A 17,108-nucleotide genomic window follows, 5' to 3' on the forward strand; every position below is an offset into this window, starting at 1 on the left:
AGAAAAAAAAATTAAGTCTAAAATTTTGTAGAAAAAAAAATGAATGGAATCAGAATATTAAATGAGATCAAATACTCTCAGAAAGAAATAAAACAAATGTTCTCCCTCAAATACAGAATCCAGACAAGAATATATGCCTATAAGCAGATGTATCTGTGGGTATAGCACAGCATGGAAGAAAGAGAACAAGAAAGGCTGAATGTGAGATGAGGAGACTGCCTGCAGGAGTGCTATGAAAGAAGGTATAAGCTAATTGTTTTTCTAGTTCAAAATCTGTTATGGGTTTCTGGGTTTGGTGGTGGCTAAGTACATAAAATATATTCAAAACTAAAAGTGTAAAAATTAATGTGAAGTCTCACATCTTTTTCACATGCAAAGGCTAAGTGTATATTAACTTCAGGGTCTGGTTAATTTGGGTGGGTGGTATTTGTGCTTATTTACAAGATGTTTTTATAATAAAGCTCATTAAAACATAAAGTAAAAGAAAACAGCGGGTCTTCCTATAAAGCATCACTCTGAATAGACACATGAAGGACACAGTTCTCTGAGGGCTCACAGGCACAGAGCATCATTTACCTGCTTTCCTTTGCTTTTATGACTTTATGTGTACATATGTTATTATATATTTTATGCACAGTATGTCTGTGCACTCCATGTGTGCAGTGCATGCAGAGGCCAGAAGAGGGCATCAGATCACTTAGAACTGGAGTTACAGATAGTTGAGAGGTACCACATAGGTAGGTGCTGGGAATCAAACCCAGGTCCTTTGAAAAAAAACAACTAAGGCTCTTAACCACTAAACATCTGCCTCTTCAGCCCCTGCTTGATTTCCTCTAAGAGAGCACATGAAACCAAGCAGCAGAGAACCAGTAGCTCCTAACCAATAAAAAAAGCCAAACAGCAAATAGGCATGCTTTTCTCTGGTCATCATTTGCCAACTCAAACTCTTCTATCTTGAAAATCAGAGATGTTATGCTGCATCCTCTGGAACAGGTCTTCCCAATCTGGAAAGAGCTTGTGGCACATCCCTCAGCACAGAGCTGGACTCCTCTGGAGCATGTCCTCAGCCTTATTTCCCTTACCAAGATGCAAGCTAGTTTTAAAGACAAAGACACGGGGGGGGGGGGGGGGTCCAGTGAAAAGGCCAGGATCTGCCTATCTATATATAGTTAGCAAACTCAAGCAAGTTCAAAAGGGCAATAAATAAAGACAGTTCCACCCAGTCCATTCTGACACTATCTAAGAGCGAACAGAAACAATGCCAGTGCATGCCTGCTGGCCAGATGTAACTAACTAACATCCAGCCTAAGCCATGGTGTTCAGAATGTTCACTCTAACTACAATGAGTTACATTTACAAAGAAAGCATATTAGATAAAGAAATATATTAAATATACTTATATTCAAAGTAAAAACATATCAGTGTAATCAATCAATTTCCAAGTCTCTTAATAATCTCATTCCTGACACAGACTTATAAACTTGAGTCATGCAATCTCTTATTTTTTTTCCAACTTTTAAGCTCAACTTACATAAGGAAACTACTCTCCAGAACTATAAGTAAGCCTTTTGTCTGTATGCTTATTTTCACTTTATTAAGCACATTCACTCTCTACATTATGTGATAAGGGTCATTCACATATGCAAAACAGAGTAAATTTTTGTTGTCACTGTTACTAGAACAAAATCCAAGCCAGGAATAGAGGGTAAGAAATCTAAGCCAGATAACCTGAGACCAGCAAACACAAGTCAAGTGCCCTTGCTATCTCTGACTACTTTAACCCAGTTCCTATTTCCTACATGCTTGGTATCAAAGCTATTTTCAGAATCCACATGTTTCCGGGTTTCACAGTACCTGCATGCACAAAATAAAGTGTCTTCAGGATAGGGCATGAATTTAAACGTTAAATGTATTTGTTCCATTTTTATGTCACACCTTATAAACAGAACCTACTTGTAATTCTATACAAAATGTTTATTATGCCTGTATTTTTTAGTACAACCTGTCATATGAGGTCATATGTTGACTTTTTCCACTTGTGATGGCATTTTAGCATTTAGACTGCTTTGGATTCTGTAGCATTTTGGACTTTAGATTTCAAATTGAGCAGAGATAAGAAAACTGTGCTCAGGAATAAAGAAAGTCCATCCTTGATAACATACACACACTGCAATCAACTCACAGGTTGAGAGACAGCAGCAGGCAGACTACCCAGGGATTTTTTTGGGCTTAATGGAATGTCAGTGCTAATACTTAACCCATATGGAACTGATAAAGAATCAATGGGATGTACATAACACACTTCTTAGTGCCCATCTTTCAAGTATAAATACAAGCAAAACACATGCACTGGTCCTTGTCCCAGGCATTGTCTAGGTAGATCTGCCAGGAAACTAATAGAAACCCCAAACTTCTGAACAAAAACCAACACTCTCTCTAATGTGAACACAACTTTAAAATATTAAATCACGGTAGTTTTTAGCAATTTCTATCTTATTCATAGTAAAGGAAAATTAACTTTATATCAAAATAATTGTATCATTTTCTGACATTACCCCCAGAGTTCAAATCTGGCAAAACTATTTAAAACCAAGTTAACCGTGTGCCAGCAGAACAGTGGCCAATGTTTAGCAGTGATGCTCTACAGACACAACTGCTCAATTCACCTGGCAACATAACAGCAAATGTGTCTCCTAAACTGCCACCAACCTGCTACCATAGCCTAATATGGTTCCCTTTTTTTTTTTTTCAATATGAAAGACACTTCTACTGATATTCTACTGTTGTCATTTAATCACAATTAAAATTCCATAAAATCTCTAATTACAAAATTTATATTCCACTGGGCCAACAAACTGCATAAAGTTATTTTCACTGGCACAGGAAAACAAATCAATGAATTAAAACCGGTCTAAATGAAGTAGTCAGCGCTAATACCAGTACTGTATCTAGGTGGCCAAGCCTCAGCTCAAGAGGGGGTAAGTCAAGTCTCTACTCCATGACCGTTACAGAGCAGACTGTGTGCAAAGTTACCAATGGCAAAGCACCAGGAAACAAGGAGCTACAGAAACTACTCAAAGAACAGTTCACTCTCCATGCTAAAGTGAAAAAATGTTGTCATTACAGGACTAGTACTATGGCTTCTGTGAAATTAGACACTGCCAGATGCCAGCTTCTAATTCTCAAACTCCCCTTCCAGTATCTGGTATGGAAAATTTCTTAGGACTTCAAGATAGATCTGTGATTCCAGAGAGCAGCTATTAGGAATATCTGTAGGAGGAAAGTGGTATCTACCTGGTTAGTATATTTGAAAATAACCTGATTGTTATCTGTGCTGAATGTGTAACAGTTATACCAAAAATTAGCCAGGTAGTATGTTGTAGGAGTATATTATTAAAAACTGGCTACCATGAAAAATATTTCCTTGTCAACATTATTTTTTCTCTTCTTCCTATTATCAGTTGTTCTGATTTTACCCCGTAGAGTCAAAAAGTACCTAAGTATATGTTTGATAGTGAAAAATGGGGAATCGATCAAACATCTGAAATGGAAATTTAAGTGTTCTTTGGAAAGTCGGTTGGATGGTGTTTTACTGGGGCAAACACATGAAGAAATGTTTTGTTAAAGTGGACACGGTGTGAAAGACTAAGGCAGACTCCTGAAGGAACATTTCACTGAAATAGACACAGGAAACAGGGTGTTCTACTAAAGTAAGCATGTGAAAGGACACAGGATGAAGGATTCTTTATTAAGGACACACATGTATTGCTCCCTCCACCTTACATTGTCATTTGTCAGGACTCCACAGAGAGAAATACACCAAAAAACTTCTGGTGGTATACTGGACTTTTTCCTGCCACTTCTGCAGACTCAGGCTGATTGGATGCAGGTGCTGAAGCAAGGCACATGGAGGACAAGTGATGTTTGGAGGGTATAAATAGAACTCCACAGAGTGACAGAGACAGAGCCTGGCTTGCTGGTCCAGCTAACTGTGGATCTTGAGTCTTCCCTGATCTTCTCTTCCCTGAGAGAGGCACAGCTGAGCACTTCTGGTGTTTCTGCCTCCCTCCTGCTGACTGGAGCCTAGGCTGAGGCCTGGCTGTCTCTGCTAGGGTCATGTCACTGCTGTTGCTAAGCCGACTCTACCAAACTGGACTGCTGGTGTATCCACCAAGTGTTTGTGAGTGGATCGAGCTGCAGTTGCCTGCTAACCTGTGAACTGAGCTGCCAATTTCCACACAACACAGATGGGAGTTGCTCCAAAGAACCTTTCTAAACAGCTCCACTCCCACCCCCACCCCACCCCTGGATCCTTTCTTTTCCACTACTTCTGGTGGGTGGTGGGCTGTAAGGGAGGGTAAAGCATTTAAGAAGCATCATTAAAATAGGATTTGAAGAAATTAAAGTTACAGGAATTGGCAGTTCTCCTACTTCCACTTATGTGTGAACTTCAAACAGAAATGCGGGGTATAAAGTATTTACAAGTCAGATGTTCAGGAAAACAGGTTTCCGAAGTTTTCAATTCGACCATCTAATAATTGCACATTAACCTGTTAAAATATCTCTGGACAATGCCATCATCTGAAATTGTTTTAAGTACATAAATTAGACAAGAGCTATATAAACACAAATTTTACATCCGTTATTACATAACATAAAGACTTTAGAGATTTATAACGATCACTACAGGTCAGTAAGTTAAGGAGGAAAAAAAAGTCAAGTATACAGCATACACACCTATAATCTTAGCACTGAGGGGGCTGGGGCAGAGAATCACTAGCTGCAGGCTGGTCTGAGCTACTCAAGAAGACTTTGTCTCAAACAATAACAGTATAAGTAAATAATAACAGAATGACTAAGCAATGTAGTGCAGAAGCACTTGGGAGGCAGAAGCAGGCAGATTTCTCAAAGTTTAAGCCCAGACTGGTTTACCACGTGAATTCCAGGACAGCCAAGGCTGTGATACAGAGAAACCCTGTCATGAGATCAAAAAAGAGAAAAAAAAGGAAGGAAATGAAGAACAGAATGCCTATGAATACTAAATCTCACCAACAACTACCACCTGTCACAGAAAAAAAGATTTGCATCAGGACCAATACTTAAACTACAACTGTTACCTTCAAAGTTTTCAAATATAACCAGGTTGCATGACAAAACATCATATACACCCTAAGTGTCAGTCTGGAAGACAGATGTAGCTATAATAAGCGATGCAGTTACCACCTCTTTGCCTGAACACTTCCTAGTCCACCTCTTGTGGCAATCTCCATGTTATTTTTTGCACACATCTTTTGTAATATCATCATGACTTCTCAAGATTAACCAAGGAATTAGAATGAATCATGTTCACCTATAATAAAACATACGTGGGTGTACACACAAATTCTGGGTTATTTCTCCCCAGAGGCAAAAAGGCAACAATGAATTAAGTAAGTAATGAATGACTGAAATGTATCTCATTAAAGCTAAAGTCAATAACTTAAGTTTATCAGCATAACTTTTATGCAAAAGTCAGAATAAAACAAGTCTTTACTATTTGAACAATTTTCATTGAACTTTTACAAGTTTTTGGCCAGGAACAAAGGCATACACAAAGTCAACCATATTCAATATTTCTTTCTTTATGCTTACTAAGTGCCGATTGTGACAGACAGCAATTCTGCAAGAATAAATCTTTAATTTCTTGCCTTTGTGTAATGAGAGGGAAAAAAATCTAATTCTGATAACAAATCTTGCTAAGACCTGTGGATGACCAGAGAAGCCTTCTTCTTAAATGGTAATTTAAAAGATCTAAAGGAGCCCTCTCCCATTATAAATCATCAGAAACCCCTAATTTCATTATAAATCATCAGAAATCCCTAATTTCAAAAGGAAAGAGTCCCACAACACTTTGAGAAAATGTTTATTAGTTTCTATAGTGGCCAAGGTATTAATTCAGCTTAACATCAATCTCCCAGTCATAAAATGCTCACATTGAGTTTAGATCGTTAGCTCTCATTTTCAAGAAGTACACAAGACCCAAATAAAGAACTGACTGAAAATGTTTAACAACTTGCTGGTTCACAGAACATGTTCCCTTTACAAAGAAGTGTGAACATGAAGGAAAAGTGCAAACTTAACCAGGATGATGCCTAAACATACTCTTCTTTAAAGGTAAATATAATCCCTGTTTATCATCTTGCTCAATATTGAAAGCAAAGAATTATCAGTGGTTATCACAGCTGCCAGACACAACCAAGTCACAGGTGACTTAGCAGAGTTTAAAATGTGGCAATAGACACTCAACATTGTACCAAAATAAACAAACAAAAGAAAACACTGGCCATACTCTTACGAACATGCATAAAACTCTACCCATTTAAAAACAAATGCAAGGCTTAAATCTTTCACAAATCAATTTCTGCAGTGAATCTTTTCAATGGTTACTGAACATCTACAGGGGCTGGTGTAATTCTTCTCCTCTCAGTTGTAACAGCCAAATGGAATAAAAAGCAAACCATAGGATAGTAAAAGTGTTTTCAGATGCAGCTTAGACAAAGCAGGCTGCAGCCACTGGCCCTCCACTCCTGCTTCAGAGAACTCGCTTACTTTTATGATCTAGTGTGCTAATAAAGCTTAGCTTCAAACTGAAGACCAGAATCGTTTCAATGTACCCAAAGACTCCGCAAAGAAACAGAATAGAAAATGTGCGCTAGCCACTACATAATAAAGAAAAAGAAGACATTTCCAAAACAAATTAATTTCATTAAGAAAGACTTTCAATTACAAGTTGTTTCTAAAAATAGAGATGTTCAGATGTAAGGGAGGATAATGTAGCATGAAAAAGATAATTTCATTTTTTAAGTTCCTTAATTTTTTTCATTGTCTATACAACTCTTTACCTGAAGAAAACTGGGGGAGGAGAGAAGCATCCCCCAAAACATGCAACTAACTGTTCATCTCTCCAAAAGGATAGATAAAAGTTTCAAGTGAATGCTTATAAAATAGAATCCACTTAAATCTAAAATATTTAACTTAAAATGGTTTAAAGAAACACCTCAATTTAAGACTAAAACACTAAGCTGAATGTTACTTCTCAACAGAAAACACATCTTCTTAACGGGGGAGGGGGTGGTGGGGCGGTACACAAGAGAATTCAGCTGACTAGCAATATTTTATTTGCAAAGTTTATCCTGCCATTAAAAGAAAAAATCAAGCTAATTATTCTGAAAGACAAGATAATACTGAAACTAAATTGCTTGACGTCTCCTTTCTAAAGAAAGGCTTGTAAGGCTATGTATGAATGAACACTAACTACACAGTAAATTTGCTTACTAAAATACAACTCATAAAATCGTTACAGAAGACGAACTATGAATCAGGAGTAACTTAACATCGGTGTTCAAATTGGCAACCTGAACCTAATGATTTACCTTGGCTTGTCAAATAGGGCTCGAGAGAAGGGCTCTAACTAGGTCAAGTGTGCTCACAAGAAGGTGTGAGGGACAGGGAAGCCTGCCTTCCTCCACAGGCAAAATTAAGTCAAAAGGAGAAAGCCAAGCTTGAGAGTTAATCTTAAGGCTGCTCGGATCTACCCAACGTGTGTCCGCTGCTAAGCGCTGGCTGCAGTGTCTCAGCAAGCACCTCTTACAGCGAGTCAAAGCCAGAGCTATTTCCAAATCGGGCACACGTCCGTCCCGGGTAAAGTCTGGGGTCGCGTGGGACAAGTCGACCCCGCCACAATTTAACCCGACGCCCTTCGGCCCGCTGTCACGGGAGGTTTCCCCCCCGAGGCTTCCGGCCGGCCACGCAGCTCGGCTCGCAGTCTCCCCGGGATCCACCGGCTGGATACCTGCCCTCGCCCCACCCCCAAAGACCGTCCAGAACTCTTCCCGAAGCGCACCCGGGGCTAGAGCTGGGGTTATCCGTCCGCCCGCCGCCCCGCCGGGCCCGAACGCACGCGGCACCGTGGGGCGCACCGGGCTCACACCGTCGCGGGCACCGGCCGACGGTCACGTGGCCTCGGAGGGGGGCCCGAGATCGGCGTCCCGACCTTAGGAAGACGCCATCAAAGAGACGGGCGGCGGGGAGCGCAGCCCCGCAGTGGAAGGCCCGCAGCCCCGCAAGGGCCGCGTGGGGGGACCGGCGCGCTGCCAGGCGGGGGACCCCGAGGCACAGGTGGGTCGCGCGGGCACAGGTGGGCGGCCGGGTGCCGTCCCGTGGGCGCGAGCCGGGCCTGGGGACACAGATGAGTGCCGGGAAAGGGTGGCGGTGACACAGGTGGGGTCTGAGGACACACGTGGGTGGCCGGGCGGGGGTCCCGGAACACAAGTGCGCGTCCAGGTGCGTCCCCGCGCGCAGGTGGCCCGCCCGCCCCGCTGCGCCGGCCACCAAGCCGCCCTGGACCCCGCCCGGGCGGCGGGGCGCGGCAGGAGGCGACAAGGACGAGCGCCCCTAGGGACCCCACTGGCCGGCACGGTGGGCGGAGGCCGAGGGGACAGGGCCGCGGGCGAGGGCGGGTCCGCGGGCGGCGGGCAGGCCGGCGGGGGATGGGCGGGCGCGGGACCCCACCGCACTCTGCGTCTCGCGGCCTCCGCGTCGCCGGCCCGCGCGCGCCCCGCTCCGCTCACACCCCGGCGGCGGCGCTCACCTCGGTCGGCTGGCTGATCTCGAACAGGTCCAGCCGGTTGGCGTTCCAGTGGTGAATGATGTCGGCCAGCTTCCGCCGCTCTTCGTCGCGGCCGCCCGCCGACATGATCGCCGCCGCTCCTCCCCCACGGCCCGGCCCGGGCCGCAACACCGCAGGCCGCCTCACCACCACCGCCGCCGCCGCCGCCGCCGCCGCAACCGCCGCGCGTCCTCCGCCGGGCTCGGCCCGCGTCCGGCCCGCGCCGCCTCAGCCCGCCCGCCTCAGCCGCGGCCGGTGCGCCGAGCGCCGCCCCCCTCCCGCCCGCCCGCCCGCCGCCGTGCGCGCCCGCCCGCCGTGCGCGTCCCCGCCGCGCCGCTAGGTGCTGCCGCGTGGCCGCGCGCGCGCGTGTGCGCGTGCGCGTGCAGGAGGCGCGCCGGGTGACCGCGGGCGGCGCTCGTTCTGTGCCGGCGGCGTGAATCCTGATCGGAGCGGCTCAGTCCTGCGGCCGCGCCGGGTCCGCCCTGGGCAGGCTGAGGTGTGACGGGCAAGCGGTCGAGAGGCCGGGCGGCGCCCTGACGGGCGGGGCGGCCCGGAGCTGCGGGGCCGGGTGGACAGGTGGGCGTGGGCTGCGCGGCCGGCGGAACTGGCCGGCCATCCCGCCGCGGCCCTGACGCCTGGGCTGCGCTGGCTGCTGGGGTCAAACCCCAGCTGACCTTTCTCCAGAGGAAAGATAAATTATTATGGTTGTGTGTGAGCGGCAGTGCAAATGTTTTCTGAGCCCTCCTCTGGCTCGGGGTGCTCTTGGATCCCCCGCATTCCTCAGCCCCGGCAGGGAGCGGCGGCGCCCTTTGTGTCTCCGGGGAGCGCACGCCACCTCGGGGGAAACAGAGAACCCAGAACCCGAGTTAAAACCGGGAGAGACACTAGCGTGAGCTTTGTTGATTTTTTTTTTTTTTTTTTAATCTTTTAAAGCGTCCCGGGGAACCTAGAAACCCAAAAATTATCTTGAACAGCAAATGCGCTGGGTTTTAGAGACGTTTGTTTCTTTGTCTATTTCATTCCGTCTTCCCTGCCAAAAATATCTCATCTCTTCGCTGGAGAACACATCCGGAAAAAGCTGTTACTACCACCACCACCCCACCCCACCCCCGCTTAATCCAGGTAAAATTGGTGTCTGGCGTGCTCCGTGGCATGCTCTAAGGGAAAGCCTTCACCGGAGCTAAGAGGGTAGTCCGCTGCATTTGACATGATCTATATTTCTGCTATCTCCGTTTTCCACTGAGAAGTTACGTTTTCTCTCTGCGAGTTGGGTTTCTTCTTTTGTAGGAAAGAAGAGCATCTGTCCTCCAGGCTGGGCTTTGTCTTCCTTTGCTGTGCAACTGCACTAGAGCAGCAAGGCTACATAAGGAGGCTGTTCAGCAGAAGAGCCTGGTGTTGAACTCGTGCCATGGAGAATGAATTCTTCTATAGACCTCTTGTCCTCTTCTGGAAGTTAAAGGGGGCGATCTGAAAAAAAAAAAGCATATGTGTATGAATACGTCTTCCTGTCCTAGCATTCTGTTCCTTTGTGCCTTTTAAGTTCTTGTGCTTCTGTGTGGACTCAGTTGTCGGTGCAGCTCAAGACCCTCACTAGCCTCCACACTCATAGTTCCCTTGATAGAGCCAGCAGCGGAAACTGGTTTTCACAGCATAAAGAACTGGCTTTTACAGAATTAGTTTGCAAAACTAGCAGTTAGACAACTAACACCCATGGATGGCACTGTGTTGCTAAAGGGAAAAGTCGGTGTTGCTAGAAACCGAGGGTGGACTCTGCAGTGCTGTTTTTATGGGAAGAAATATGTGTGTAGAGAAGCCGACACAGTGCAGGGCTTATAGATGGTTCTAAATCCGTGGCAGCTACCGTTGGTTTCTGCTTTACTTTAAAAAGCTCCATCTGTATCATCTTGACCAGTGAATCAGTTCCCAAAGTATAGTTCATTGTAAGTCATCAGTGTATTGATAAAGGCTTAAAAGCAACTTGAGATCTACAGAATACCTGTGATTCTCTCACAACTACAAAGACTCGAAGAACTACTCCGTGTTTAGGCTGGCCGATTATCCTAATAATATTCATTGTTTGAGAAGCACAGATAAATGGGGAGTGGTAGGCCAGGCCTGAGTTCCAAGAACAGGGAGGCGTGGCAGGGAGATGAGGAATTGAAGGTCATCCTCCATGGTGAACTAGAAGTTCAAGAAAAAGAAAAGGGAACCAAACCCATGTTCTGAGTCATGTGTTATGATATTCATGAAAGAAAGAAGGGACATAGGTAGCCGTAGTACAACCTATGTCCTGAATATGAGGGGGACAGGTGCTTAAGCCAAGGGCTCACTGACTGGTCACACCTGACACATGATGTGGAAAAGGAAGAAAAGCCTAACACACCGTCCAGGCCCCCCCCCCCCCACACACACACCCTAACACACACACACACACACACACACGGACACAGACACCCCGTGAGCTTTGTTAACTACATCCAATACAGAAACAGATTGAAAGACTAATGTAAAGTCAAACAAGGCTGCACTAGGTGAGGCTGACTGTAATCCGGTTAGGCAATTTTGAACATTTAAATTACCACTTTATACTTAAGTCTTGATCTGCCCTTTTAAAGGTATTAAAATATGTTAGTTGGGTGTTAAGCAATAAGAACCATCAGTACTAAGCCAGGCAGTGGTGACACATGCCTTTATTCCCAGCACTCAGGAGTCAGAAGCAGGTGATTCTCTGAGTTGGAGGCCAGCCTGGTCTACAGAGTGAGTTCCAGGACAGCAAGGGCTACACAGAGAAACCCTGTCTTGAAAAAACAAACATAAAAACAAAAACATCAGCACTAGCTGACTTTCAAGTTGTTTTCCAAGAATCTGTTTGCAGTGCGGTGCTCACTAGTACCCATCGAGTTTTGTTTTTTTTGTTTTTTTGGTTTTTTTTTCCCTTTACAGTCTTAAGTTTTTCAGACTGGCCTTGTGTTTACTCTGTAGCCAAAACTGACCTTGAACTCTGATCCTCCCTGTACCTCCAGAGTAACAGGGCTGGGGGTGGGGGATGGAATATGCCACCACTTCCTGCTTCTGCTGTACTGGGGGTTTGAACATTTGGCTTCCTGTTTGCTTGGCAAGTACTCTACCAACTGAACTATATCCCATTTGAAATTCATCTTCAGCAAAGTATTTTTAAAAAACAAATTCCATTGGGGCTGGAGAGATGGCTCAGAGGTTAAGAGCACTGTCTGCTCTTCCAGAGGTCCTGAGTTCAATTCCCAGCAACCACACGGTGGCTCACAACCATCTGAAATGGGATCCAATGCTCTCTTCTGGTTTGTCTGAAGACAGTGACAGTGTACTCACACGCATAAAATAAATCTTCAAAAAAATTCCACAACCATCCATATGAAATAAACCTTTTCTGCCTCAGTGTAAGGCAAGCCCCAGAAAGGAAGTTCCGAGAAGGTGATGAGCACATCTCAGAACAGTAAAGGACAGGTACAGCAACTACTATCTGACGACCAACAGATCATTTGACTCCCCAATAACTTTTATACTTTGGCAAGTTAGTAGAACGTTGAAATATCTCAGTTTTACAGTTGCACAGATCAGCTTACAAACCATGTTATATCAAAGGATTTAAACAAAATGTAAAGTTAAGAGGACATAATAAAGGTACAAGCAGAGGCAGCACTAATGTGGAGATCGTCTTCCACAAAAGCCTCTACGTCCAAAAGCTGTTCTAGCTTGTTAACCTTGAAGACCAAACAGCTAACCCCTCTTCAGAATCTGCAGGCTAGGCAGCTCAATGCTGATTAGTTTATTTAAGCAAGAAACAAGGGGAGAAAAGAAGGGTCAGAGGGAGGAAGTCTAGCTGAGGTTTCCATGGGTATGTACTTTACTTAATCTTTCTACCCTGTCAGATTTCTAGTGCCGGATATTTAGTCACATTTAGAATACCTCATAAAATCTTCAGAAAGCTGTTTACAGAGAATTGTGATGGAAAACAATTGTAGAAGCCGGGAGTGGTGATGCACACACCCTTCTTTAATCCTCAGGCAGACCTCTGTGACTCAGGCCAACCTGTTCCACAGAGTGAGTTCCAGGGCTAAAAGTAGAGCCCTGCCTCAAAACAGGGAGATGACAGTGGAGCTTGATGACCAGTGACTTGATGCACTATATGTTAGTATGGCTTCACCTCCTCTCTGGTATGGATAGACAGAAGCAGCTGCCAAGGCATATAGCTCGGTGGTAGAGTATATCTACCTGTCTTCAACCCCCAATAGTGAAAACATAAAATGCTACCAAGATAAGCCACATGATAAGCCTTATTCCCACACCAAATCTTTACAAAGCCTCCAACAGTACTAGGAAGACATTACAAGCATATTATTATAAGAACAAGCCAAATATATCGACTTATTTTGTATGGTTTCAATGCCCCTAACTTAAAAACGTATACATATGTGTAATATTTAATATGGGCTATATAAAGGATGTATATGTGTGTATAATTTTGCTGGGAAACTGATATTCTAAAATGTAAATTCCCATTAAATATTAAAAAACAAAAAAACAAGGTCTCTATATGAGACCTAGCAAACAATAGTCCCTGGATGATCTGAAACTCACTGTGTAGACAAGACTTAGAGTCTTAGAGATAACCAGTACATACATATCAACTGAAAAGAAAATGCCACCGGGCGGTGGTGGCGCACGCCTTTAATCCCAGCACTTAGGAGGCAGAGGCAGGCAGATTTCTGAGTTCAAGGCCAGCCTGGTCTACAGAGTGAGTTCAGGACAGCCTGGGCTACACAGAGAAACCCTGTATAAAAAAAAAAAAAAAAAAACAAAAACAAACAAACAAACAAACAAACAAAAAAAAAATGTCATGTTACAGTGCCTCACCAACAATAAAAATAAGAGAAACAAAAAAACAGTGTTGAGAAATGCCTTGTTTGTGAAGTTCTGAAAGCATGGCTAAGAATGTTCCCTAAGAGAAACCGCTTCTTATCTACTTGCATATCTGTAAATAAATAAAAAATAAAGGGTTTTACGTGCTTCCGAAAATGCATTTCTTCCGAAAAAGATTTTAAATGTGCTGTTGACATTTGCAATGCCATGAGACATGGAAGCTTGACTCACGCCTTCTGTTAAGATGGTGTAGTGAATACCTGCTCTGAAGTGCTCTGCCACAGCCACATATCTACCCTAGATATACACCAGGAAAAAGGAGGAAGTGTGGGTGTCCAGGAATGGAAGCAACTGGACTGTGGCTGAGCACCCCTGTCAAAAAGGGTGTACACAACAGTAAGAAAGGGCTTGAACAGTGAGTCCTGCTGCACATTGCAACCTGTAGCAAACAGATCCTGCAGGGGCTAGGTTCTTGTCGGGTGGTGAGTGATGGCTAGAAATGCTGCGGAGAGGAGAAAGCTACTGCCCAGTATAGCATCCAGGTGTGGATTATATAAAGCTGTGCAGCAGAAGAGAAGCCACCACCGATGCAGCCGGCTAACCAGTAACTATGCTAGCCCATCCAGTGAGGAAGTCTGAGTCATGCATCCATGACAACAGGATGCTCCCTTAGTCACAGCCCTCCTTGTAGCAAGAAAGAAGCTAAGCAAAGAGCATGACAGAAGCTAACAAACTAGGAATTCCTGAAGTGCATGAAGGAAGAGACCGGGTGCCAAAAGACCTTCACGGTCGGCAACCGAGAGAAATTCATGAATGAGGAGTAAAAATAATATTCTGAAAAGAGCGTAAAGTGAAATGTGTTTTAGGAACCTTAAAGAAATGTATGAGAAGATAATGTGGAGTCTAAGAAATTGTAAAGATGACAAGCTGGGAGTGAATAGTGGGCACACTTAGGAGTACCAGATCAAGGCCAGCCCAGACTACATAGACTTTGTCTCAAAAGGAAGCAAATTAGGGCAGTGGTGGTGAATACCTTTAATCCCTGCACTCTGTGTGTGTGTGTGTGTGTGTGTGTGTGTGTGTGTGTGTGTGTGTGTGTGTGTGATTTCAAATGGCTTAAATCTAACAAATATGTCTTCAACCTAATCCCAAACCCAGCAAGTCACACACTCAGGGAGAGGCCAGTCGTCTGGGTACTTAAGCCTCCCTTGGTGAGTCCTACTGCTGGTTTGGGATTCATAATCATTGGCTGAAATAGATCTTCAGGTACCATTTGACCTTGAAACTGGATCTCTTTTCCAAGGTCACACTTCTCCTTCCAGTCAGGTGAGCCTGTCTCCACTCCAGCACGGAACATGCGTGTGATCAGAGGAACAACGCTGGCCGACAGCCACAGTGCCCAGGTTTTCGATCCACCTCTGAGCCTGTCTAGGGCTGTAAACAGATCTTGTAGCTGTCTAAGCCTCAGTCTCCTCGAGTGGGGAATAAACGTGGAGGTCAACAGACATTAACTACCCTTGCTGAGCTGCTCTGAGGGTCAAAGCCAATGAAGACTTTCAAATTGTTTTCCAAGAATCTGTTTGCAATGTGGTGCTCACTAGTACCCGTTCGAGATTTAAATATTGGCAGCTTGAGGGAAGTTCTGAAGAACACTGCAGTGCATGTGTGAGGGAAACTGTGCAGAAACACCACACAGGAAGGAGAAAAATCATTAAATTTTAACTTACCATCATTTCCTTTCAACTATTAAAAGGCACTGCATTAGAACTTCCATTTGTTCCAAAGAGTTCAGTAGAGCTCTGAAGTTTTTGTAGGACTTTAAGCTGTAGAAGGCTGTTAATATCTTGCTCTCTGGTAACTTTAATGAATTTGCCTCAGTATATAGTGTTCCATTTTAAACTGTCCATTCTCAGTAGAATAAAACCAGTTTTCATCTAGCCTTACCCGAACCCTACAGTCTCCAACCCCGAGTTCCTAGACTCACTGCCAAGCCACCTTCTCCCATGCTGCCACTGCCTGCTGGCTTTTCTCTAAATGCCTGATTTAGAGGCTCATCTCTTTGACCCTGGTGTTACCCTGAACACTCCCTTCTTGCTCACAGTCCACCCCCTTTGTCTAATTGTGGCAGTTCCACCTGTCACACAACCATTTAGGTCACATTCTCTCTCCTCATCACAAACCAAGCCTCCCCAGACACAGCTCCCAGAATGTCCCACCTGTGTTCACAACCAGTAAGACTCCCGCATCAAAGCCAACCATGCAGTTATTTTCTGCAGCTTTATTTTCCGACAGTGTCATGTGTGAATTCTAAGCAGAGTACCTGTCTCCCTGTATTCCATCCCTGCACCTCTCCAGCTTCATACCTCCGCTTCTCTCTATGTGGGAGCCCCCTTTCCATACTCACCGGATGAAATGCTGACCACCTCTGTGGTTTGTAAGCTTCAACTTTGCACTGCTGAGCTCACTGAATTTCACTTTCCACCCTGTAAAATAAGCAGAGCCATGTGACTCGTCTTGGTCAGTGAGCCATGAACAACTAGTGTTTTACTTCTGGTGTAAGTGGTGTACTGCCCTTTCTAACCTTGCTGCAGTGACTGGGAAAAGAGACATTGGAGATGTCACAATGTCCAAGAGCTGGGGCTCAGCCACAGCCACAAGACATGGGCTCTGGAAGGCCACAAATAAATACCCACAGTGATATTTTAAAAAATCGAGTTCTGTTCTAATAAGCCCAGAGTTGAGATCCTTCTGGAAGCAAGATAATGTGGCCCATCTAGACTCAAATATCTCCATAGACCCAGCTAAGTACCCTCTGCCACTCAGAGCTCCTACCACTCCTTCCAGAAACCCAGAGCTTTTTGTCTCTTTTCCTTGGAAATTGTATCTCAGAATGATGGAGTCAATATGACTTTAGAGTCATAAATTCATCTAGCTGTCATTGGCCATTTAATGCCCAACTGTCTTTCTGAAACTCAGCTCTCTTACCTGAGTAGTTGATGTCATTCCTTGTAGTGTTGTTTAAAAAACAAACAACAAAAACCCACATCGGGACCACGTGTGTAATTCTCACTGTTACTAAAGATTTCAGCACTGTTACATACATAGACAAATATCTCCACTTAATATGTTCACCCATGTGTACTTTCTCAAGGTGCAGATGCGCGGCCATAATAGTTAACATGGCAAAACACAACTATATAGTTTCATTAAATTATGGAGGATGGGCCAGGTGTGGTGGTACACACCCTTAATCAGAGCACTAGGGAGGCTGAGGCAGGTGGATCTCTGTGAGTTAGAGGTCAGCTTGGTCTACATAGTTACAGGTCAGCAAAGAACAACACAATGAGTGAATAAATAAAATTAATTAATTAACTAATTAATTAATCAGATTGGCTGGGGTGATGACTCCGTGGTTCCGGGTAGGCACCACTCTTGCAGAGTACCCAAGTTCAGTTCCCAGCGCCCAAATCAGGGGCAGCCTCACAACTCCCTGTAACTCCAGCTTCGTGGGGTCTAGCACCCCCCTTAGCCTTTTAGGGCATTAAACTCACAAGCCCAAATC

General features: G+C 44.6%; 1 protein-coding gene and 2 long non-coding RNA genes across 24 annotated transcripts in view; 2 read left to right on the plus strand and 1 right to left on the minus strand.

The window, feature by feature from the left end:
* The window catches only part of Afdn (afadin, adherens junction formation factor), a 123,777-nt gene extending 114,901 nt beyond the window's left edge, over positions 1 to 8,876 (minus strand). For 6 of the 21 annotated variants that reach the window (XM_076926580.1, XM_076926579.1, XM_076926578.1 and 3 more), the window contains exon 1: positions 8,630 to 8,875. In XM_076926580.1, coding sequence (XP_076782695.1) covers positions 8,630 to 8,734 — 105 coding nt within the window. In that variant the 5' untranslated portion in view covers positions 8,735 to 8,875. Of the gene's footprint in view, positions 1 to 8,629 lie in introns of all 21 variants that reach the window. The other 15 variants (XM_076926585.1, XM_076926591.1, XM_076926584.1 and 12 more) reach the window with 3 other exon arrangements.
* LOC143440015 (uncharacterized) overlaps positions 7,741 to 17,108 on the plus strand; it is a 23,744-nt gene continuing 14,376 nt past the window's right edge. The window contains exon 1 of one of the 2 annotated variants that reach the window (XR_013107944.1): positions 7,741 to 8,157. This is a non-coding gene — a long non-coding RNA (uncharacterized LOC143440015). The remainder of the gene's footprint in view (positions 8,158 to 17,108) is intronic. The other variant, XR_013107945.1, reaches the window with a different exon arrangement.
* Positions 8,964 to 10,145, plus strand: LOC143440016 (uncharacterized). The gene is made up of 2 exons (XR_013107946.1): positions 8,964 to 9,143; positions 9,581 to 10,145. It is a non-coding gene; the product is annotated as an uncharacterized LOC143440016 (long non-coding RNA).

The sequence above is a fragment of the Arvicanthis niloticus genome, chromosome 28 (genome assembly GCF_011762505.2).
Source record: "Arvicanthis niloticus isolate mArvNil1 chromosome 28, mArvNil1.pat.X, whole genome shotgun sequence".
Taxonomy (NCBI): domain Eukaryota; kingdom Metazoa; phylum Chordata; class Mammalia; order Rodentia; family Muridae; genus Arvicanthis; species Arvicanthis niloticus.